Source organism: Osmia lignaria, chromosome 8, assembly GCF_051020975.1.
Source record: "Osmia lignaria lignaria isolate PbOS001 chromosome 8, iyOsmLign1, whole genome shotgun sequence".
NCBI lineage: Eukaryota > Metazoa > Arthropoda > Insecta > Hymenoptera > Megachilidae > Osmia > Osmia lignaria.
Genome location: NC_135039.1, coordinates 13,178,512 through 13,202,866, shown reverse-complemented (window position 1 = coordinate 13,202,866; position 24,355 = coordinate 13,178,512). Strand labels below are relative to the sequence as shown.

The 24,355-nt window shown below is 49.1% G+C and overlaps 2 protein-coding genes across 6 annotated transcripts in view; both read right to left on the bottom strand.

The window, feature by feature from the left end:
• Positions 1 to 7,824, bottom strand: part of mmd (disintegrin and metalloproteinase domain-containing protein mind-meld) — a 48,160-nt gene extending 40,336 nt beyond the window's left edge. For all 4 annotated transcript variants that reach the window (XM_034329582.2, XM_034329583.2, XM_034329585.2 and 1 more), the window contains exon 1: positions 7,012 to 7,824. In XM_034329582.2, the coding sequence (XP_034185473.1) occupies positions 7,012 to 7,096 (85 nt within the window). In that variant the 5' untranslated portion in view covers positions 7,097 to 7,824. The remainder of the gene's footprint in view (positions 1 to 7,011) is intronic.
• An 11,229-nt stretch (positions 7,825 to 19,053) lies between these two features.
• Drep2 (DNA fragmentation factor-related protein 2) lies at positions 19,054 to 24,305 on the bottom strand. 2 transcript variants are annotated; one of them, XM_034329593.2, is made up of 5 exons: positions 24,164 to 24,305; positions 22,589 to 22,685; positions 21,996 to 22,169; positions 20,856 to 21,214; positions 19,054 to 20,490 (listed from the first exon to the last, which is right to left on the bottom strand). In XM_034329593.2, exons 1-5 carry the CDS (start codon positions 24,173 to 24,175, stop codon positions 19,582 to 19,584), a joined length of 1,551 nt encoding a protein of 516 aa, XP_034185484.1. In that variant the 5' UTR covers positions 24,176 to 24,305; the 3' UTR covers positions 19,054 to 19,581. The 2 variants fall into 2 exon arrangements, with proteins under 2 accessions (XP_034185484.1, XP_034185485.1); XM_034329594.2 differs by having other exon boundaries at positions 19,054 to 20,487.
• Positions 24,306 to 24,355: the final 50 nt, after the last annotated feature.

Genomic DNA, 24,355 nt, shown 5'->3' with positions numbered 1-24,355 from the left:
AAACTTAATTTAATCCCTTAATCCTCTGATCCGTCCATCACGTTTAAGCCGCCTTAGCCGGCCCCCGGGATTTTTTTCTTTTGTTTCGCGCAATTCGAAGAATAATTTCAACGGTAACGCAAGCTTTAAACAGAATAAACATTAATCTCCTTCCACCCCCGGAACTGAGGCAGAGGGAGAATTGCGACGATTACGCGGACGTAAGCTCGGTAGGGAATAAAAGGAAAGATCGTGGCACGCGTTTCGATGAGCCTCCGCCATCTCGACTCGATCTGTTCTGTCGTTAGACTTTTCTTCTTCTGTCTTTAATTTTAAGAGAAGGGCGTGCGGGTACCCGAAATTACGGGTATTGATTTACCCGTTTCGCAATTATTACTCAATCCGACACGATGCCCGGGTACCCGTCATTACTCGACCTAACCTAGTCACTACCTGACCCGACTCGGCCCGATACCCGGGTACCCGTCATTACCCGACTCGGCCCGATACCCGGGTACCCGTCATTATCCGACTCGATTATTACTCCGTCCAACCCTTTACTCGACTCGACCCGATACCCGGGTACCCGTCATTACCCGACTCGATACCCGAGTACCCGTCATTACCCGATCCGACTCGATCATTACTCCGTCCAACCCTATCATTATTCAACTCGACCCCCTCATTACCCGACTCGACCCGATACCCGGGTACCCGTCATTACCCGACTCGGCCCAATACCCGGGTACCCGTCATTACCGAACCGACTCGATCATTACTCCGTCCAACCGTATCATTACTCGATTCGACCCCGTCATTACCCTATTCGACCCGATACCCGGGTACCCGTACATCCCTAAGTAGACGGAAAGAATCTTACGTATGCGAATACGGATTTCGCAGACACACAGGTGGATGTATGGACGTTTTTCAAAGCAATGGATCCATGGTCCGTGGATAATTGAAGGCAAATCGACTCGTTCCTTTGACTGGTGCTCGGTTGCTCGTACGTGCTTCAGCCGCAGTCTCGATATCCTTAACGACGCGCATCTTCGATACGACGTTCAATTACAAACGAGTGCGTTACCTCGTTAGCCGGCGCAAACTCATTAATTTTATAGGACAGATCGAAGGAACTTTAGCCGTGGCCTCTTTGAGAAATCTTGAAGCTCATTAAATGCTCGAGCATGTGCGCCCGGTACCTCTCTTCTTGTCCCCTTTCCAACTTTTAAAGTAATTATTTGACGCCAATCGAGCCGGGGGCCGGCTACTCGACGGAAACTTTACCAACGTGTTCTCGCGAATTTCTTTCCTTTCATTTTCTCGCGTCTCTCGCGTGTACAGTCTACTGAAACGTTCTCCCATAACTCAGTACACTCTCGCTATATCGCCGATTCAACGATTTCCACTTTACAAGGATTTTAATATACCTCTTAGGATTTCAACAATCAAGCCTCTTTATATATTGCCAATTTTAAGAATTTTCCAAACCATAAACGGCGATATAGCGAGAGTTTAATTTTACAATTACTGTGTTTCTTCAGTGAATCTATTTCTAATCAGCCAGGAAGTTTCTTTTCACCGTACCGGGGGGGAATTAGATTTGAGCGACTGACCCTTTGAACGGCTGAAAGGGTAATTAATCCCCGTAATAGAAATCCCAAGGAAGAACACCTTGCTCGAAGGGTTCTGAAAGAAAAGCAAAACTGTTCATTGAATTCGTTTCGTTCACGCAGGCAGGGAAGGAACGCGTTCCAAGGAATTCCTTCAGCCCCCCAAAGTATATCACGCAAGAAAAGCGTTCTCTAACGATTCTAAACGAGCGTACGCGTCTGATCCTCGTAAAAAGAAAAGAAAAATATGTCTGGAATCGAAAGTATCCGTTCATGAAATGGCGTGCTCGACGCGGCTTTAAACGCTGGCTTTCCGCTCTGCGTTGCAATAACTCTTTTCCCTTTGATCCCCCGTTCGTTTCCATTTGCTGCGAGTCCGCTGGCATGCGCTAACTCGATATTGCGTTTTCCCTCGTTCGTCGCAACACGCGCAAACACGTAAGGCGTATCATAACGAATATTTCGCCACCGTCGCCAGATATTTCCCCTCGGACAACCCTGAACACTTACGGACGTAGGTTCTTTAAAACAAACTCGATTACACCATTCTTTCTCTTAATTATTCACCCCCTAACCGATAAGACACCGATAAGACACGCGATCACCCATGACCCAAGATCGTAATTCCTGCGTGGAATCGTATTCGAGGAAGAAATACGTATAGTGGACGAACGAACGAAGTGGAACGCGTTAATTAGCCGCGTTCGCTGCAGCGTCCGGTAAAATTCGATCCGTTAATTGGCCGATCGATCGTACGCAATGGCCACTTGAAATATTCCAGGGCCATCGAGGCGGAAGCCGGCGAACAGTTTCGGAATCGATCATCGAATACTCCGGGGAATCCTGCAGGATGGAACCGCGTCGACGCGCCTGAAATTCGAGCTAACGAGACCGTGGACCCTTCCCTTTTTTTTCCTTTATTCTTTCAGAAAATTCATCGTCAAAGACGGCGCAGGAATACAGAGGGAGGGGTGAACTCGGTTCCGGGAAAATTCTGGTCGAATCGATCGAAAATGGGGGTTAGTTTTTGTTCGGTATCGATTCGGGAGACTCGGTTTGAGTATCAGCTGGGAAGGAAGGGAAAGGATCGGAAGCGAAGGAGAAACGGGAACGAGGATCGGTAGCTTGCGACGGGCCAGCCCGAAGAGGGTACGCGGGTTATTTGCGCGATTAGAAGTCTGAGGGTAAGATAGAGAAAGGTGGGGGAGGACAGAAGGGTGAATTCTGAAATCCAGCCTGTTCGCGAAGGGTAAATGTGCTTATTCTGCTCGAAAGGGGCGACGCGTGGAAATAAATCTAACGGGGTCGAAGCGACGATAATATCGAGCTTCCCCGAAGGCACCGTTCCATTAACCGATATATCGCGGAGGCTCGTTTCTTTCGCGATAAACTTGTTCCTTCCCTGAATACCGAAACCTTGTCTCAGCGTTAATTACCATCACCCTCCTAATGTAAATTAACAACGGACCGTTTATTTCCACCGTCGCCAAGATGCATCGCACGAGCGCGATTTGAATTTACGATTTCCCAGGATCGTGTAATTGCTTCTTTTATAGATTCGCGAATCATGCCAGGGGCTGTCCGCGGTTCTCCGACTGGCGGCGAAGCGAATGCATAGAAAATTGCACGTTCGTTTCGCGATCAAACGTCGCGATAAACCGGCCGCATCGCGGTTTTATCGATGCCGCGAAACGAATTGAGCCCAGCTGCCTCGTTCTAGCAACGGAATTATTAATAACAACGACGGAGTGGCTCGATTACCTTCGAAGATCTGGCAGAATAACGCGAATCGTTCGTTATCTCGATCGGATGCGTAACGTTGCTCCGATCGAACGGTCGCTCGCGTGTTCACGACAGAGACGAGACCCTTCGTCCCCCTTTTTCCGGGCCAAAAATCGGCCAAAAGTTCATGTATTAAAAGTACCTACAAGGCCAATAAATTAGAACTGGCGCTCTGCCATTTCAATCTCGCGGATCTTGCTCGAGACAAGAACGCTGAAAACTCTTCTACCAGGCATCATTTCGTCGACGCGGAGGGGCAGGAGTTGATTAATTGCGCCCACGCGGATTGATTGATTTCGCGGTGGATTTTTTACGTCCGGAGATTAGAGGAAACCGCGTTCCTCGATTGAGGAATCGGTGTCCCTCGTGTTTTCCGAAGGGAATTTTATTTTTCCTACGAAGGGAATATTTATTTTTCCCTCGGAAGGGTGGAGCGATAAAGAAGCCGATAAAGAAATATTCGCAACGGTTCAGAAGATTCGGCCCGCTATCAGGAAAGAAGGCTTTAAAACTGAGCTTTGTCCCGGTTTTATTCCAGCATTACGCCGCACCGTGAATTGCACGTATTAGGTAAGTGTGGCGTTGCACAACTGCCGCTCCGTTGCGTTCCACTGAAATTGCCGTTGCCCCAACCCTACGTGTTGTGGCCGTACCGCGAGCAACGTTCTCGGAGGGTGCCAAGGACGTGGCAAGGCAAGGGTTCGGGACTACTTCAAATTATACCCGCTATTCATATTCTCCTCACTCTACGACCCGACCTCTTCCCTACGTCTCCTTTTTGCCCTTCGCCGAAACAATCTCTGCTTTACTGGCTGCTTTATCGCGTTGCCCGAATAACTTTGCCCGACGCGTGTCCCATAACCGCCCCTTCCTGTCTCCGGCTCGTTTCCCGATTAGAACGCGAACCAGCTCCCCGGGTAATTTTTTCGTATTTCTTTCACGAACAATTTCCTACGACGCGTCGAGTCGCGTCGCGTCGGCGTCGTTTCCCGGCATCCTCGAATAAATTTCTGTTAGACCTTTCGATGATGCGGGGGTGCGTGGGTGCCCGGGAATTCGGGTCGGGTAGATTTATATATTGGAGAAACTTTTGAGGTGTCGCTGGAATCCGAAAAAGTTCGCGAGATAAATTCTCGAGTATTCGAATATCCGACCGGAATTTTCGGGTACCCGTTATTACCCGACCCGAGGCTCGGGTACCCGGATAAATTTTTTAGGTCTTCCTCGAACTCGGTTAAATCCTTATTCGGATTTTCGGGTACCCGTTATTACCCGACCCGAGGCTCGGGTACCCGAATAAATTTTTAAGGTCTTCCTCGAACTCGGTAAAATCCTTATTCGGATTTTCGGGTACCCGTTATTACCCGACCCGAGGCTCGGGTACCCGAATAAATTTTTAAGGTCTTCCTCGAACTCGGTAAAATCCTTATTCAGATTTTCGGGCACCCGTTATTACCCGAAGAAATTTTCGAAATTCCCGAGCCGAATTTTCGGGTACCCGTGAATCCTCAGCGTTTAGACTTGAGATTAGTAGTCGATAAGGATAGAAGGTTAAACCTTTTGTTCCCCCCCGGCTGATCTCGCTCGCTTTTCTAACGCTTGTTAATATCTCGCGGAAATTAATTGGAATTCGAAAAGTGGGTCTCGAGCTCGTTACTTTTTTCCTTTCCCCCGGTTTTGATCGCCCCTGGAAATTAATATCGAGATTTCTCTCGGCAGTTTTTCTTCCGCGGCGAAATCTCGCATAATTTCAATTTAATTAGAGAGAAGGCATTCTTTCTTCCTTTCCTTTGCGAAACGAGAAATAAGGCGGACAGGGTGAAGGGGAACGGTCGTCGAACGGATCGCTTTTAAAATACTACGATCGATTTTAATTCGAGTTTTCGTTGATACGTTTAAATCGGGGTCTCCCGGCACGTAGGTATGCGTGTCAGTGCACTCGTGACCCATCTCGTTCTTCGATGACGTCATTCCTCGCTGGCGTAAACCTGTGACGAATATGGCGGGCTCGGGAAACGGGAGTGGCAGGGATCTTTTAACCCGCCACTTCGGGACGAAACGTCATCGGACGGGGAGCAACGAGGAAAACCGACGAGAAAGGGATGGCCGGGAGGACGGCGCGGACCAGGAGGGGCAGCTCGGAACATAGGGTGAGAGCAACGAATTTACATCGCGTCGATCGTTTGATCGCCTCGGCCGGTACCGCCACGAGAAATTAATTGCAAATTTTACGCTGGCTGATTTTAAAGGACACCGCGTAACCGAGATTTCGAGAAATCCATTCGAAATTTCAAGATCGGCTCGTCGAAAAGTAACTTCCGTTAATTAAAACGGCCGAGGCCGACCGAAACGAATCCGATTTCATAGATCGTTCGGATAACGTTTCCCAAATTTTCCAATCTCTTCCACCTCGGAAAAGCTGGCGTAGTCGGATCGCGATTCGACGGGAGCGAATATCCCGTGAGACGCGTAATTAATCACGTCGATTAATCGATCGAATCTTGATTCAGTCTAGCCGGAGCAAATACAGCGACGAATCGGTGTATCGTGACGCGTTTATGACGGCTGGCCAGCCGGTGATGGAAACTTAATTACAGGTAATAGCGCGGCGGAACGACGCCCCGCGTCGTGGAAAAATGAATCGTGCCACGGATTCCCGTCCATAAATCTTCCTCCACGGTGAATACTTTTTGGGCGCGAAATCAGCTCGGAACCGCGATTCTTTAAACCGCGACCGGGTATGCCCGTACGAGCGAGGAAGCGCGTGCACGCTTCGGTATCTCGCGTGAACGCGCCGCGGCCATGCATCATCGGGGAAAATCGATACGCGATAACAGAGCAATAATTTCGTCCGTGCAAAACATAGATTCGTGCGCGCGGTTTTACGCACACTGACGGGAAACCGGCATGCAAGGTGGACGATCGGATTACGAATAATGATAGCATTTCGATTGAACGCGACGGAAATGTACGCTAATGACCGCGTATTACGCCCTGTCCGTTCAGCATACGGATCTATTTAACATATCGCATGAAGGGATTACTTTTTAATCCCTCGACGACCGGAAGACGAACTGAACGTACGGAAGAGGGTGCCGCGCTTCGGGGATTGGATAACAATCGGTTGGAATGAAAATCGTCGGTGAGTCTGCAACAGGCAATCGTGTGTAACCGGAACACGCCATGCCAGCACGGGGGGGAACGATTAACGACCGCGGGACAGAGGCGAGGATTTACGAGAACGAGCTGGGAAAAGACGAGAGGTCTAAGCGAGGGAGGCGGCTGAAACGGGCACGCAACGACGATGCACGAAATTACAGGATCGCGTGCCAGAGGGTATAAATCAAGGAGATAAGACCGCGTTCCCAGGACACCGAGGTTCCACGTCGGTTGACTAAGCTTTCCTCGAGAAAATCCTTTCGATAGGGAACGTTCGGTCTCGCGCGAGAGAGGCTGAGCTGGATCGCGCAGAAATTAGGTGCAGAAAGATGAAAAGACACATACCGGTGGTGGGTTGTTAACAGACAGTCAAGCGGGTGATATATATAAAAATAATAGGAGGTGAAACGAGTAGCGAAAGAAACGGATAGGCAGGCAGGCAGGCAAGCAAATAGGCAGGCAGGCAAGCAGGCGTTACCTCGCTTGGACGTGCTGTCGGCGCTGCTAATAAATCCAGGTACGGCAATCACGAGAACAAAGAGTCCACAGTGTAGCCAAAACATGTTTACGTCTTAACAACATTGTTTAATTCCATTTTACATGACGCTCGTAAAACACTACGATGGCGGTGGTGATCATGTCGCGCATAATCAGCGATACTACCTGGTCGCCGGTCGGATCATCAGTAACACGACTGACTGACTTGGATTACGCGGTTTTCGGTGGGGTAGGAGCGTAAGAAGCTGAGCGAATTTAAAGCGATGGTAGGAACCAGAGGAGCACGGTCGGTGTGTGTTCTGTTTGTAGAAAGGTGACGAAAACTGAACGTGGAGATAAACTGAAAGCAACGTAATCGAGGATCGAGGAAGAGAAAACTGGATGCTGGCCGAGGGTATCGGAAGGAAAAAGGGATGCAGGAGAAAAGAGGAGAGTGTAGGTGTATGTACGTGTACGTGTGTAGGTGACAGAAAGAGAGATAGCGAGGAGAGTGCAGAGAGCGATAGAGAGAGAGAGAGAGAGAGAGAGAGAGTAAGAAGGCTCGCGGCGATAGGAGGACAAACCGGCACCGACGGTATAGAAGGAACGACCGGTCCTCCTAGAACATCGCGAATCTCTTGGTACACTGGACGACACGCGATAATGCACCACGCTAGCGCACTACTTCCGCGATCTGGTCCGGTACGACGAAGGATACCCCCTACTCGCGCGCGCCCAGAGAGAGTGAAGGTCCCGGTCTCGAATCACGCCTCGGCTGCCATCTTCTACCTACGCCGGGAGTCTGGAGTATGAAAATATTCTCTGCTGCCTCCTCTCCGACCACCCTCCCCCCTTCCCGTCTCTCGCCACGCCATCCCACCCCTGGCCAGCTCATTCCGCCTAACCCCTCTACGCGCTCTAACCTCCTATCCCACCCCTTGGCATCTACACCCGTGTTTCGTTCACCCGCGCCGTACACCCGCGCAGAGCCACCACCAGCTTGGTACCACCTCTTATCGATTCCTGCGCCATTTCCCGTCATTCCTGTCAAATCAATAACGCGGTGGCGGCGACGCCGGTGGTGCTGCTGGCAGTGGTGGTGGGCGACGACGACGCGGAGGTGGCGGAGCCGGTACCGGTGCCGGTCCCGATGCCGCCGGCAGCCACGGTTCCTTCTTCGCCACGGATCAGGCGCCGATACAGAGACGCGAAATCCCCAGCCGAACGCACCGGAACACCCTCTCTCTCTCTCTCTCTCTCCATCCCCTGCCACGAACCACCGTCATCCGAGAGATGGGCCACTGGCCGACCGGTTCACCTGTATCCCTGCCGCCTACTCCGCTGGACCTCGACGCCCGGACGTTGCCCCACTCGCTGCCCTCTCGGCGTACGGCTCTTACCTCGAACCTCGAGTTTTACACCCTTCGCTCTTGACTCGACCTCGACTCGGTAAAAGGATCCTCGCGGTGGAGTCGCCCTCGAAACCCGTAGGATGCAAGGCCCAAGTACCGATGTATCGATTTTCAACGGAAAAAAGAACGCGTTCCCTTGTTGGACAAAAGTTTTTAACCGCGAGATCCGATGGATGGATGCTGTCTTTGCTCGAGCGTTTGGTGAAGCGGTTTATTCAGGCTTTTTTAGAGACCAAGCGCACACACGTCTGTCATAGAAGATCGAGTGTCTATTCAGCCTCGTAGCTAACGAAATTTCGTTGCTTCTCACCTGTTTCTTTCGCGCGACGCGGTTTTTTTTTCTTTTTTTTTTAAGGTACTCAATTTCGCTGGTATCGTTTCGCTATCGGTCGATTATCTAAAATATTAGTTTGCGAGTACTTTCGATGCGACGCGAGAAGGTTTCTTACCGCGGCGACTGGAGACGGAGGTATCTCTCCCTGGTCCGCGCGTCCCTCGAAACTTGCGAAACGAGGTCTCGGTACATTTTCACGGAAAATGCGTACGGTAATTGGCTCGGATATTCCCCGTCGAGGGAACGGGCTCGACAAAAGCAGCTCGAGTCGAGCATAAAAATCCGCTCCCGTTAAATTTCCTATCGAATCGTAGTTTGACTTTTTCCACCTCTATTTTTCAACAAAACTTTCTACCCGTTCGCTACTGTTTTATAAAAGTCTTGCGTCGGGGAAGGGATTTACCGTGGATGCGATTCGTAATTCTCCGCTACTCCCGTATTTTACCGAGCTATTTATTATTCGTCTACGCGGTTTCCGCAACTTTTCCTCTCTCCCGTCGAGTTTCGGCGGACCTGACTCGGATGATATAAATAGTCGACGATGCGAACCGTATCGCGGCTCGGATCGTTCGAAGAATAAGCTGTCGCGACAATCTAAATACGAGGAGGTAGGTGAGGCTGAATGACTCTTTCACGAGACTCGAATGCGATCCGCATACCTGGCGATCCGTAGCCTCGAGCATGTACCTCGTTCTCTGGCAAATAACGTGGAAACACGAAGGCAAGCGGTACGTCTAGCCAGACAGGTGTACGCGTCTCGTTTATCTCTTCCTCGTCCTCTTCGAGCATCGTAAAGAAGACCGATGCTTGTTAAACGCGCCCGATCGCGCCTCTCCGTTTCCTCACGGATTTCCACTGGTCATCCCGCGATACCACGATGATAATTTTCTCGTTTTTTTTTTTTTTTTTTTTTCCTCGTTCGACCCTCTGTTCGGTCGAGAGCCCGAACGGAACACGCTGCAAAAACTGAGACTTTGATGAAAAATGGTAGCGGCACGAGAGGCCGGCCGGCCTGCCGACAAATTATCATTTCAGAAAGGCCGCCAGATTAAAACGCGGCAATTCTGCCGTTTTCCTAGTCGCGTGTCGAAAAAAGCAGCGACTTTGGTGGATGCATACTAATTACCAAAAGGCGAAGGAGAAAACGGTGCTGCTTGGTGAAAAGTTACGCGACAATTTCGCCTGATGGCCTGTTTGAAACTGCTGGCGAATCGAATTCAGGGATTGCGAAGGAAATAGGAGTTTTTCAAGTAGCCCGGCAAGGTCGAGAGATCGCGACGGAATCGGCACGTTCCATTTACGCGGAGGCGATGATTAATAGACGCGGGAGGAAATGACGATCGGTGAATTATGACTGGTTTATGTATTTATACGATATTATGGAAGGATCGTCAGTTACAAGTCGGTTGGAGTTCGGTGGATGGAAAGGAAAATTTCGGGTACCCGAATGAAATTCCCTTATTCCCCCCAGAAGATGAAATCCCTATGAAAAGGAGGGAAGCCAGAATTCGCAGTGTTCAGTAAAGGGTTGGAAAGTTCGGGCAGATAGCAACAGGGAAACACTCTCCCTCCTGATCGTGCGATTCGCTTGTACGGTGAAACGGGGTTTGATTAAATTTTCACCGGGTCGATCTTTACGAATACAGCCTCGCCGATTATCATCGTCGTCCCGTTCGGGCGGTTTCAATTTTACGTACCGACGTCGGATCGACCGTTTCGAGGCAGGAAATTAATTTTGCAGCAACACGTGTGTATACCAGAAGGGGATACGCGTTCGCGTTCAAGCTTCTCGTTGACTAATGAACCGTAAATCGGTGAAGAAACATCGCCGAGGCACGGCAGCAATTCGCAGTGTTGCGCATTGGGTAACACCGGCTCGTACACGTTTCCACGTCTGTTATTATAAATTATGAGATGGTGAGTGCCGATGCAAGCGGTGAGCTCGCAAACCGCGAGTAGCCTAGTTGCATCTTCGCGGTCAACGATCTTCTGACGCAGTGCGGATGCTTAAAAATTTCTTCCTCCGATTTTACGTAGATAACGGTCTTCAATTTTCCCGTCTATTCTATAAAAAAAACACTCGGTCTCGATTTAATAAACACGTCTCGAAAGCGCCCTTATCGAAGGGCAACGTTTGCCCGACTTCGGAAGCCTGGCCGGTGGCGCGCGCGGACCAGGGAGAGATGCCCGACGCGTGCCGGCATACGCGATAAATCGCGGCATTGCACTGGTTATTTCGAAAGGCGCGTAATTTCGCAACGGTCTTCCTTCTTCTCTCCTTATTCCTTGCCAACACAGAAACTTTCCAGCGAATCTTCCAGGTACTTTGTCATCTGTTCCGCGCCATTTCCTTTATTTGTTCTCTCGCGCTGCACCGACGCGAAATTCACCGACAACTTTCGACGATTAACTTTTTTCAGACGAATAAACAGGGTGAGGAGGAACGTGGGGGGAGGGGAGGGTGGAAGCTTTGCGTATCAATAGCCCAGCGTAAAAATAAACGATATTATTAGCCAGCTGCGCCAAATTCGATCCACGTTTCAACGGACCTTACGGTTCGTCGCGCGGACCCCGGCTTTTCCGTCTCCCATTTCGAGAACTCGTCATTTTTAACTTTCATTCCTCCTCTCTTTTTTTCCCTCCTCCCTTCACAAATTTTCCTTCCGATCGTTCCGCATCGGATATCACGCGCGCCCTTCCCCCCGTCGACCTTTGTCCCCGTTTCTTAAAGTCGCCCCCGAAGAAAATTAGAAAGGAAATTCAAGAAACGTTCGCAGCGATCGGTCGTTTTATTAAGCCGGATAAAAAGGCCGGCGACCGAGCACGGTTAAGTCGTACTCGAATTATCCCGAGTACACGTAATAAATATTGATAGGATTCGAGCGTATTCCACGGGGGGGGGGAGGAGATCGGTCGGCAGACGCGGCGTTTCTCGTGTAAGCGGAAAAGTGTAGAGGAGACCGTAGCTGAGCCTTATCCAGCCACTTTCACGTGGACGATAATGGGGCTCGTTTCGGCCGGGTAAAATCTTAGGCTGCAATCAATTTGCTCGAAACTAGTGTACGTGCGCGATTCAACGAGATAACCGGGCCGCTTCTTCAGCCTGGCCGAGGCGGCTTTCTCGAGAGACGAGTCTAGATAGAAGGGACACACCTTCGAGGCTAAGTTTTCTGAAAATGACTGACGTCGGATTATCAGATCGTCGACGGGTTTCCCTCGTAAATTATTAAGACTCCTTGCCTCGTCGACGTCTGCGTTCTACCACCTTACCCGTTCGCCCTTCCGTGTTCCCTCTCCTCGCCCTATGTCGAAGGAGAAACAAATATTGACGTCTCGAGTTACCCCCCTTTGTCGCTGTCACGACGCTGTTTATTTATCAGCGATTCGGGAATTAAGCGAGGAAACAAACGACGGCGGAGAGCAACTTCCGAATCCCGACTTGTTTTTCCTTCCCTCTCGCCCGGGACGCGTGAAAACGTTCGCGCCCCCGGATGAAATTGACGACGATTAGGCGACAGGGAACGCGATTAAACCGGCGTCGCCGCGGAGTTGACGGGAATCGAGAGAAAGTTTACCGAAACCGAGATTCCTCGTTTGCGAACGGGAAATTCGTATTTGCCAACGCGTGCCGGACGAGTTTAGTTAAAGGGCGGGTTGTGTTTGCGACTGTAATAAAGCCATTTCACAGAGGTAAAAACAGCCGTACCCGAGCGAAAGGCTTCCTCTCGACCGAGTTCAGGGCCAATGGTATTTCGAAACGACCGCAAATTGATAATGCACCCTTTGACCCTTCTTCCCTCCCGACGTCGAGTAACGAAATCGAGCGGGCAAAAGGCGCGACGACGCGAAACTTTCCAACGGGTCTGTGAAAAAAGGGAAGAACCGTGCGCGTTTTAATAGACTCCGAGAATGGAAGAAACGGGGAGCGTCAGTGGAACGGGTACGTTTTCGTCGCGCCGCGTCTGACCAGTCGCCGGCTCGAACTACTGCCACTAACGGGCGACTCAGGCTGTCGGACCGTTGTGTGTGAAATTCAATTCGCGAGAGGGGACACGGCTGGAACGAGCAGGAAAAAGTTTCTCGTTTCTCGTTTTACAAAGGGAAAAGAAACTCTTGGCCGGCTGCACGGACGCCAGTCAAAGGGGAGGAAAGTTTTCTCGGGATATGCGGGTCAGGTCAAAAGGTTCTTCGCCCGGCGTGGCCGGCGTGTCAATCAAATCGAACCTTTAGCCTTTCGGGTCACCGTCGTCGTCAGCATCGATACGCCAACGTGTTACAGCTACTCTTGGCCGCATTATAATTACCGTCGCGGTAATAGCTACGTCAGTCGGGGAACGGGGGGGAGGAGGGGGGACGCGTAAATGCTATTTTACGCTCGAGTTATAATTTCCGATTACCGACGTTGACGCTGGCCCGAGTATTCGACGGGGCGGACCGTGGCGTAAGAAGCGCGACAGAAGAAAGTTCGTTACGTAGTTAATTAGCGAGCAACAAATACGCGGTCGGCTTCAAAGCGGATTCGAGCGGCGAATAGTTTATTTCCTTCCTGGAGCTTTCTGTTTCTTTGATCTTCTTATGAACAGGGCAGGGCGGGATTTTCCCTCGAAAGGTGTATCGAATAATCGATGCCCCGAGTGTGTGTGTGTGTGTGCATCGGTGACGTCAGAAGCGAGGAATTTGCTCGCATCCCGCTCCTTCCTACTCCACCAAATCGTTCCGTAATTAAAACACATTTCCCTGATTCGAGGATGCACGCGTACCGCATTTCAGGCATACCGTGGATCGTGTCCGTATCCGGGACGGCTGGTTATTAGCGGGTACCCGGGTCCCGGGTCGGGTCGGAAATTTTTTTGGGTTCGGGTGACACTTGGAAAATTTGTCCAGCAAGTCCTGCCCGACTATTACCCGACGGGACAAAATTAGTACCCGATCATTACCCGACCCGACCATTACCCGACCGGATCCAATTAGTACCAGACCCGACTTGAATATTATTCGACTTTACTCGACCAATAAATTATTCGATCCGACCCGACCGGACCCAATTAGTACCCGATCATTACCCGACCCGACCCGACCATTACCCGACCGGATCCAATTAGTACCCGATCATTACCCGACCCGACTTGAATATTATTCGACTTTACTCGACCAATAAATTATTCAATCCGACTCGATCCGACCATTACTCGACTCGACCCGACCCTACCCGATCATTACCCGACCCGACTTGACTATTACCCGACCCGAACTAATCATTATCCGGATCACCGGATCATTACCCAACTCGCCTAGATCATTACTCTGCCTGACCGGACCCGACCCGAGGCTCGGGTATCCGGGTACCCGAATTTTATTTTTACCCGACGCGAACGAATAAACGGAAGTTACAGTCGAAAATAGCGTAAAACACGTCGGTCGTGAGGCAAAGAGTCGGAAAATGACGTGCTCGATGAAAGAGGAAGGACGTTGTCGTAGAACGGCTTGGATCAATACCCCCCGACTCGCCTGTTGCGAGATTATACCTTTTGCTTTCCGTATTTACGGCCGCCTAAGGAGACCGGATAAAAATATCCTTCTCGCGAGTTTCTGAAGAGCGAGCGGAACCATCCCGCCGACAGACGGTTAACTCGGCGAGGTTTTTAATAACAACTTTTAGTAGATCGTAACTGCGCGTACCTGAGAGCCACGGACCGTTTTCTTAATCTCTTCTTCATCCAACGTGATTAAAGGCGAGGGAAAATTGCTCCCGGAGAGATAAGAACGAACAATACAAACCAAATATCAATCTTCCTTTGAAACTCGCGTTCCAAGCCAACAGAAAAAAAGAAGAAGAAGAACCGTTTCAATCCAATGAAACCACTGACCGCGTTTCTTCGATCCTGTTCAATTCCTCTGAACGGTTGAAAAATAATTCACGGAAAACGGTGATAGCAAGCAGCGCCGGATTAAGCGGAAAATTAAGGGGTCCTAATGCCCCGAGGCCCCCTATGCAATTATTTTATACCATCACCTTTTCTCGAGAAACTTTATTCTCCTAAGGGGGGCCCTTAAAGGTGCCTCAACCCCGGGTCCCAGGAATCTTAATCCGGTCCTGATAGCAATGAACGAGAAGCATTGAAAAGCCCGACCTAGTGTTCCCTTTTTTCTTTTTTTTTTTTTCATTTCACTTATTTATTTAGTTACGTATAGTAGGTACAGTTGCTGTGTGTGTTTATTCCTAGTTGAGTCTGCTCGAAGATCGACGAACGGAATAAGAGGGTGGATCCTTTATCTCGCTTCTCCCCTCTTATTCCTCCCATCGATCGGGATCAATGGAGCGGGTAGGAGTCGTCGCATTCTGGCGTGTAACATCCTCCCGAAAAAACGGGGGCTGCTACCCCAGCTGCTGTCTCGTCGAGCGAGAAAAACGCCTTCATTCTCGGCGACGAGAACGGGAAACAGCTTTCCCCGGTCGAATGTAGGTTTTCTTCGTGAACGATATATCGTGTGTATATATATGGTTCTTTATTATTTACATTCTTGCTTTTTGGCGCATCATTCGTCAAACTGATTCAGACACTCGCTCGCTGACACTTGTGTGTTTATAATACGTTTTACGGTGTACAGGTCTGTTATCATGTATGTGTACTCTGTGTGTGTGTGTGTGTGTATATATATATTCATTTATTTATATTTGTTTATATTTCTTCGGTATGTATATATATATATATATATATAGTACTCCGTAACGTGATAAAACGTCGTTAAAAAAGTCAGTACATCGTTCGTAATGCTTAAAAAATCTTAATTCGCACTACATCATTTTATGTTTCGTTTCGACAGTGCACAGTAGGATTGCGGATTGTGATTAATTCCCCCTTAATTATCCCCTATTCACGCCTGTATCTCACGTTCACGCGTGCCGGTGCGCGTAAACTCGCTGCTGACCGCGCGAGGGAAGACTCCTTCTACGTTACGATCGCTTAACAAATCTTCTCGATTCCGCTGATCCATCGCCGATATTGTATCGGCCGGTCTGACTCGTGAAAATCTTACCTCGATCGGTAGGATCCTAAAACGTACTACGCGGCAAGAGACGCTAAGCGACGACAAAAGTGTAGCTACTATTAATTGTTTCGTAACGTTACGCTCTCTCACACTTTCACGCTTACATACTTTCACACTTTCGCTCTTGTTAGTATCCTCCGTAGTGCGGCCATGCAGATACACAGAGGTAATCGTAATGCGAGGTTACTTATTCTGTGCCTCGGTACTCTGTCGCTCGCTGTTTCGATCAAAGGATCCAGGGAAAGGCTGCGAAAATGAACGCAAGATGATCATAATTTTTCAATAGGTTCGTTTAAGTATCTTCGCGTACCAAAAACAACAGTTACAACTTATAACAATCCTTTTTATTCTTTTTTTTTTATTTTCCTTTTTAATTATTAGTAGTAGTGTTGGGATTTATTATTCTCGTCTTTATTTCATCCGTTCGTTTAGTTAATTTTAATGATTCGTTCGTTTACCGATTGGTAGTTTCAAGTAGCACTATGAAATAAACCTGTAAACGTGTGAAAGCACGGATAACACGTCTCTCGGTTTCGTTAAATCGAAAACAGGCTTCCTCGGGGAAAATGTGCCCCTGGCAGCATGCTTCCACGTAGGCATCCGCGCGGAGCGTGAGGCAGCAGCGACAGGGGCCTGTCACCCCCCACCTCTTGCGTATGAACGCCTACGCGGGAAAATTTGAATTGATATTCGCTTTTCAGTCATATATAATAATTAAAAATTAGATTATTTCTTTTTCTAAATTATTGTTAACATTAATATGATGAAAATCAGGATTTTCAGAATCCTTATATACTCATTTTCTCTAAGGAAGCCTGATTTGATTTCGAGTGTACAATATCAGAGAAAATAAGGAAGAAAAGTATCGTGCAACTAAAGATGCGCTCCGTTCTGTCTCCCTCTCCTTTCTCTGCCAAATATTTTCCATCTCTATCGCACACGCACTCGCACATACACACGGGCAATAGAAGGATTCTCACAGCCACTCGTTCCATCTCGCGCACCCTCTGTGTTCTTTTTCAACCCTCCCCCCCGGTTTTCGTTCTCCTCGTACGGTCAAGTTCCCCCAGTCGATACGAGAAACGCAACGCGAGGAAGAATCGAGGATAAAACGAGCTACGTGGCCCGAACGAAACAGCTTTCGAACCCCGAAAGCAAACGGATCGAATCGAATCGAAACGTTGGTTCTTTTTCCATCGTTGGTTCCTTATCTCGAGCACCGAGTCCTCTCTACGGAGTCATCGTTTCTGTATATATTTATATGTATACGTTTTATATATATATTTTATATATATACGTTATGTATAAAGTGTGGTTTCTTCTTGCACGACGTTATCGCTACGTACGACGTTTAATCGAATAGTTGTCGTCGTGTTCTCTTGTTCGCAGTGTCAAATATACTTACAATAGAAATATATTAAAATTGCAAAGTTTTCACGGAGTACGCCGGACATTTAGTACGCGGCGCGGCTAATTTTCCTTATGTATCGGTATCACTTATCGTAGCGTATCCGCTAACGTTAAATCCTGAATGAGGTCCTCCGTAATTCTCTCCCTACCGTATCGCGTGTCTGTAATTACTGAGTGTATTTATGCGTGTGTGTGTATTAGGGATGCGCGGGTACCCGAAAATTTTCGGGTATTGAGATCCCAAAGTTTCCACCAGAATATAAATTTATTCGGGTACCCAAGACTCGGGTCGATTCGGGTAATAATCGAATCAAGTCGATATCCCAAAAGTTCGACTAGAACATAAATTTATTCGGGTACCCGAGACTCGGGTCGGTTCGGGTAATAATCGAATCAAGTATCCTGAAAGTTCAACTAGAACATAAATTTATTCGGGTACCCGAAAATTTTCGGGTATTGAGATCCCAAAGTTTCGACCAGAACATACATTCATCCGGGTACCCGAGACTCGGGTCGGTTCGGGTAATAACCGAATCAAGCCGGTATCCCAAATGTTCGACTAGAACGTAAATTTATTCGGGTACCCGAGACTCGGGTCGGTTCGGGTAATAATCGAATCAAGTATCCTGAAAGTTCAACTAGAACATAAATTTATTCGGGTACCCGAAAATTTTCGGGTATTGAGACCCCAAAGTTTCGACCAGAAGATACATTTACTCGGGTACCCGAGACTCGGGTCGGTTCGGGTAATAATCGAATCAAGTATCCTGAAAGTTCAACTAGAACATAAATTTATTCGGGTACCCGAAAATTTTCGGGTATTGAGATCCCAAAGTTTCGACCAGAACATAAATTCATCCGGGTACCCGAGACTCGGGTCGGTTCGGGTAATAACCGAATCAAGCCGGTATCCCAAATGTTCGACTAGAACGTAAATTTATTCGGGTACCCGAGACTCGGGTCGATTCGGGTAATAATCGAATCAAGTATCCTGAAAGTTCGACTAGATCATAAATTTATTCGGGTACCCGAAAATTTTCGGGTATTGAGACCCCAAAGTTTCGACCAGAAGATATATTTACTCGGGTACCCGAGACTCGGGTCGGTTCGGGTAATAATAGAATCAAGCCGGTATCCCAAAAGTTCGACCAGAACATAAATTTCTTCGGGTACCCGTTCCGAAATTACGGGTACCCGAAGAAATTTACGTCCTAGGAAAATTTTCGGGTACCCGCACTTCCCTAGTGTATATACGTGTACGTGTGTGTATGTACGCGCGTGATCGTACAATCGGGCAATCGGATCAATTCGTTTCTTACGGACCGGCGAGGAACAAGTTTCTTTATCATTCCGAACGGACCTCGACCCTTGATTTTTATCCCTAGGATTTTTGGAAGAAACGGCACACGCGACATCGCGTTAGAAGGAAAACGAGAATCCTTTCGATTGAAAAGGAATGTGCCCGACTGCGACGTCGATGAGCTTTTATAGCGATATTGCCCGGTGAACGCAAGGAGAATTCACGATCGGTGCGATCGACGGTTTCTCCTCTTCCTCCTATAAATCCTCCCGTCGTCTCGTCTTCGTTACCCGCCTCCGGTGCAGCTCTATCCTCTCGACGGTGTTCCTCGCGGTATCAGGAGCGACGTATTTCTTTTTTTTGGCAGTTTCCCTCGTCAGAGCCGACAATCTCTCCTCTCCGTGTCCGGGTTATCGTGTGACGAGTAATTCGAGGCGTCGCGACGTCGAGGGACGAGAACGCGCCGCGTCGGCGGGATCGCGAGTAGAACAGCGCGAACAACGCTCGCGTGAATCCTCCTCTTCATTTCTCTCTCTATTTCATTTTTTTTTTGTTTTTTTTTTTTTTTAGATAGGGCAGTGTTGTGGACGGTTACGGAATCAATGTCCGTAATCCCAAAAATGTTTCCTACAAGTATACATACTATTTAATAAGTACATATTTCAACAACCGTCTTTAGAACTAAGTTTAAGGTATCGTATGATTTCTTTTTTTTTTTTTTGTTCTTTTTATTATGATGCATTCTTTTGTGTTTTATTATGAAAACATTTTGAAAAAAAATCACGTTTCATCGCTCGTTTACCGTCTTCCCCGACCTGTCCCAATATCTCCCCTATATCGTAAATGGAACGTACCCTCGAATCTTTCCATCCCTTCTCTACTCTTTTCTCCCCCTCCCCCAAGCCCCATCTGTTCGACCCTTTTCTACCATCGTTCTCGATTCCCCTGCCTCCCCCCGCAGCTCGATACATACTATATTAATAATAACCATTAATAGGTATATAATCTGTCTATCTATCTATCTATCTATCTATCTAACTATCTATCTAGTAAAACAGCATCATATTAAAGTCTATCCTCCTCCTCCTCCTCGTTATCCTCGTTATTCTCCTCGGACTCCTCCTTGTAACCGGGATGCTCCGAGATAGCGTAGTAATTCCCGTTGTAGATAACCCCAAGCTCCCTCAACACGTCTCCCCTGATGATCGCCTTGATCGTCCAGTTGTAACACTCCTCGCTCTCGCTCTCCCGATCGAGCCGTTCGACGTCGAGGATCTTCGAGCTGAGCCGTTCGAGTATGATACCTATGTCCTTGATGCTTAAGTGTTTCTGATCTACAGTTAGCTGATCGATCAGCAATAAAAACTTCTCCGATGTCACGATCTCGTCCTCCATTATCGTGTTCTCGGTCTCCGATTCGGAGCTGTCGTGCTCCTGATGATGATTGTGATGATGATGGAGATGAAAACCGCCGGTCGAGTTGCCCGCCAAACGTGAGCTCGACTCCTCGTCGGCTGTGTCGCAGAAACGTACGTGACCCTTGCTCAGACCTGGCCGTCGTGTGCCGTCCGATAACGAGGATGGTGGCTGGGGTGAGGACGTCTGGGTCTGTTGCTGCTGTGGCGGTTGCTGTTGTTGCTGTTGCTGCTGGGACGATGGATGCGGATGGTGATGTTGCTGCTGGTACTGTTGGTGCTGGGCGTCCTGGATCGGCGATGTGGCGACCGATTTGTGGACAGCGATCCTACGTCCCTCCTCGTGGAGGGCGCAGCAATGGAAGTCGCACTCGCCGCTAGGTCCGCCGTCCGCACCGTTCACCGGGCTACCGTTCCTCGCCACCGGCTGATGAATGTGATTCGAACACTCGGGTGTGTGGATATGAATGGTGGTGCTGTCGAAGGAATTGGTACTCTGCTTCACCAGCCTGGCCGGGATTCCGTGTGGCTGGGGCTGCGGCTGCTGCTGCTGCTGCTGCTGTCGTTACCACACGGGCCAGTTTTAAACGTAACTCTTTTCTAGATCGAGGGTTCGAGGATTTCGAGGCTACTACGAACGCGATGCTTCGTTCGAGGCTTCCGGGCTCGAATGCGACCTTAACTGCGCCTCGGTTCTCCACTGGACCTGACAGTGGCGCTCGGTGTCCCCTGCGCCATCGAAATCGACTCGTTACCCGGAAACCTCGCGTGAATCGATGCTACAGAGTGTATGAAATAAGAAAGAAAGAAAATAAAACGTCGTGAGTGAAATAATAAATGAACAGAACGGAAATCGAAGAAAGGAAAGAACCGTGAACGTGAAGAATGATAATATAGAAAATAAATGGATCAACGCTTTCGTACCATGTCGTCATGATTTATCACAGTGATTTGGGGGCTGGTGTAGCGGCTGGGACCGATCTCCCCCGCCAGGTGCCCCGATTTCGGTCCGTAGTTCAACTTGTCCAAGCTGGTCTGTATAACCAGCGACGGCCTTTGGCTACCGCTCAGATCCGTTTTCTTAGTCGGCGAATACTTGGAGCTCTGGGCATCTGGTACTTTCTGTTGTTGCTGCACCTGCGACGACGCGGACGAACGTTGGTCCCAGTGCAACACCACGGTGACCCGTCCCTTATTGTCCATGATTTTCCACGACGGCGTTTCATCGTGCAGCTCCAGCGCGTGTATCGTCTCGCAGACTATTTTCGGTATGGCTGAAATCGCTGGAACATCAAGAAAACAGGTGTATCGATCTTTTGTCCAGACTCGTTTACGTAGGCGGGACGCAACGCGGTTATCTGATCGCGGCCTCTCCAACGAATCTGCACTTTTGTCTTATTGTGCCTTGCGAATCGATACGGGACGCGTCTTCTATTCACGGGCCGGTCCGCGTCCTCCGCTACCATCACCGCCTATTATCATCGCAAAGTCACTTTGCCACGCGTATCCGCGCTCGATATCGATGTCGTAAATATTTGATGGTATCGGGGGAACACCTTTGCACCCGATAGTTCATCGCGACCATAATCGAGTCCAAGGTGCGAGCGTCGTAAAAATATCACCGCGTTCTCGTTCTTGTTTACGCGAAAATAATAAATAAACGCGACCAAGATAGCTCGCTAGGCGAAAGGGAAGTTTTATAGCAACGACGAGGCTGCTCGTTTTTCGTCGAATCGTTTCGCTCATCCAATTTGCCTACTTTCCGCGAGCCACGCGAAGCTCCTGCTGTTTTTATTTCTCCTATCGTCCGATCCGATCCACTGATTTCTAGGCCAATCCGATTCCCAGCCTCGCGGTGATTCGTTTCGACGATCAACCGTTCGGACGGCGGACCATGGAGAGAGACCCGATTCTCGGATTCTCGTTTCGACGCTGTTTATTCAAAAATTAATTATTCCAGCGTACGTAATTCTTTTGTTTAACTAAGATTAATATTCCTGGATATGTTTTTTCAGGTTTTCGTCGCCGTTCAACCAGAAGATTCCGAGGAAAAGGGATAGATACCGGCGCGTATGATGTCGACCCCCGTTGGAAACCAACGTTCACCATGCCGCAGCAACAGCAGGATCGTGTTGTTCGCTAGGGTCTTGAAGTATTCGCCGTCCTCTACCTGGGTGCCGTCCGATTCCAACACTAGAGACACATTCTCGTTCTGTGGCACGCCCAATTTCTCTTTGCCTGCGAATGTAAAGAAACCGCGATTAGAATTTTCCTTCGTCCTTCCGGTTAATCGAAGGAATTAAATTCAAGCTTCGAACTAGACGGAAGAAGACGTTTTCTTTCGAAACGCGTTAATTTTATTCTCCGTGCCCTTCTCCACACTCTCGACGATTATCCACCCTCCCCCACGAACCCCGTAATTGTTCTGCGTAAAAAAAAATATGATGCGATACCTTGCACCCAGTAATCCAATATCTCGTGTGTCGTGAAAAGAAAGAAATCACTTTATGTACATAATTGTCGCAGACTTCGTCGTTGCCGCGAGAAACCGCGAGCATCGAACCGTACGACAACAAGAACAGCTCCGTGCCGTAGGAAAGTACTTTCCCAGAGATATCGTTACCGTCGACAGCGATTTCGTAGGGCACGTTTCTTACCACGGTGTATCAGTTCCTCGAAATTGCTAACAACCAGTCCCTTTCTTACGTTACGCCAGCTGTCCCATATCTTAAAAGGTCTCTTGCTCCGTAACTCCTGCGGGAAAGAAATATATAAAAACGATGGAATTTCTTATCGTTCGATGGTTCGTTTGCATAGCTTACCGAAATTCTAGAAAACGTATCGGGGGTAGGATAGTTCGAAACGAGACGTAATTGCGTGTAAAGAGCGAGCGTGGAAAAAATGCTTATCGCCTAGATGTTAAGTGGAGTGTCCGAGCCGGGTCAACGGGAAAGTAATTTACCCTTACGTGTTTCATACGCGATAACTAAGTAGAACGTACTATAAACAAGAGCCTATCGCACGCGCCTCCGTGGAATTATTATCGAACATCCATACGCGTCCTTGCATCGGCCGTGTTCATTTTTCTTTTTTCTTTAAGAGAGAGACACTTCGGGGTGGTTGATAAAGGGTAGCGCGCGAGGGTTAGTCGAAAGTAGGACATACAGGACCAAAAACAGTATCCCAAGTCCGAGATCGCGTGAAAGTCTTGCGAAACCGTGGCGCGATTCGCGCGGACCTCGAAGAGAGACCGAGCCGTCGGGAAAGGAGAAAATCCCCGAAGGAATTGGACGCGGCGTTAAGAAGGGAAGCGAAATCTACTTTCCTACGCTTGAACGTCGAAGAAGCTGCGCGAATGGTGGCCGTTGCATGGGGGGGCTGGCTGGGGTAACGGGGCCACCGATTACTCGATTATCGGGGTTAAGGGGTCTCCGGATCGGGCTACGGGGACTGGCAAACGATATTAGAATAATGCCGAGGCGAAGAGGAATATTATGTTTGGGTTGTCCCTAGTTTTCAACAGGGAGGCGCAAAGCGAACAGGGCGCAGACGCGGGCGCAACTTATGGTCGAAAACACTGACCTGATTCAATCATTTTCGGGTAACCGATCAGAAAAAGAAGGGAAATAAAGGGAAGTTAGAGAAAAATTCTAGGAGAAAACAAGGGACGATGAAACCGTGGGAGGGTAGATGCAAGGGAATCTCTACGAGGTCCGCGTCTTTTCACGTTCGCCGATGCTCTCGTCCCGCAACGGGATCGCACTCGATGCAGCTTCATCGGCAGCTTCCTCGGTAAACGATGCAACTGTTTAACAGCGAGGTCGAGGCTGTACCGATCCCGAGGGATGCTCCCGCACGGTGGACGAGAGCATAACCTAAAAGAGGAAAGGGTTGATCCGGTCGGATCTCGAGACGAAATCGCCTCCTTCCTAGCCTTCCTCGATTCTAGGATGAAGCAAGGACCTTCGGGGACGGTGTATGCGGCAAAGCCGTGCGTGCGTACGCGTGAACTCGCGTCGCGGATGCGTAACTGACCGACACGACATGGATGCTGCACTCGCGGGCAAAGCGGTGTTGTAAGGCTGGTTCGTCGGACGATAAACGCGGCGATAAACACAGGAAGGTAGAGGGAAATTTCAGGGACAGGATCGGGCAAGGGTCGTGCAGGGGCGGTCGGTGCGTTTCTCGTACGAACGGATGCATCCGGGAATAAGTAAGCTAAGAATGCGTACCTCTCTTGCCATTACGTCATATCCCTGCAGGTAAGGGACCGTCCCAGCAAGCACTTATTCAGAAGGAACCAGTAAAGAAGCTGCACGTCGCATTATCGCGGCGACGGGATGCTCTCGTGCACTACTGTCCGCCCACCCTTGCTCTCGCCCGCGCTCTCTTTCTCTCTCTCTCTCCCTGTGTCTTTTTCTCTC

What these genes read in the sequence shown, in the direction of transcription:
- Drep2 (XM_034329593.2), bottom strand. An exon ending in GGTCGACATCATACGCGCCG is followed by an intron (nt 21,215 to 21,995) that starts GTATCTATCCCT and finishes TTGATGTTCCAG; the next exon opens with CGATTTCAGCCATACCGAAA. An exon ending in TGATAAATCATGACGACATG is followed by an intron (nt 20,491 to 20,855) that starts GTACGAAAGCGT and finishes TGGTAACGACAG; the next exon opens with CAGCAGCAGCAGCAGCAGCC.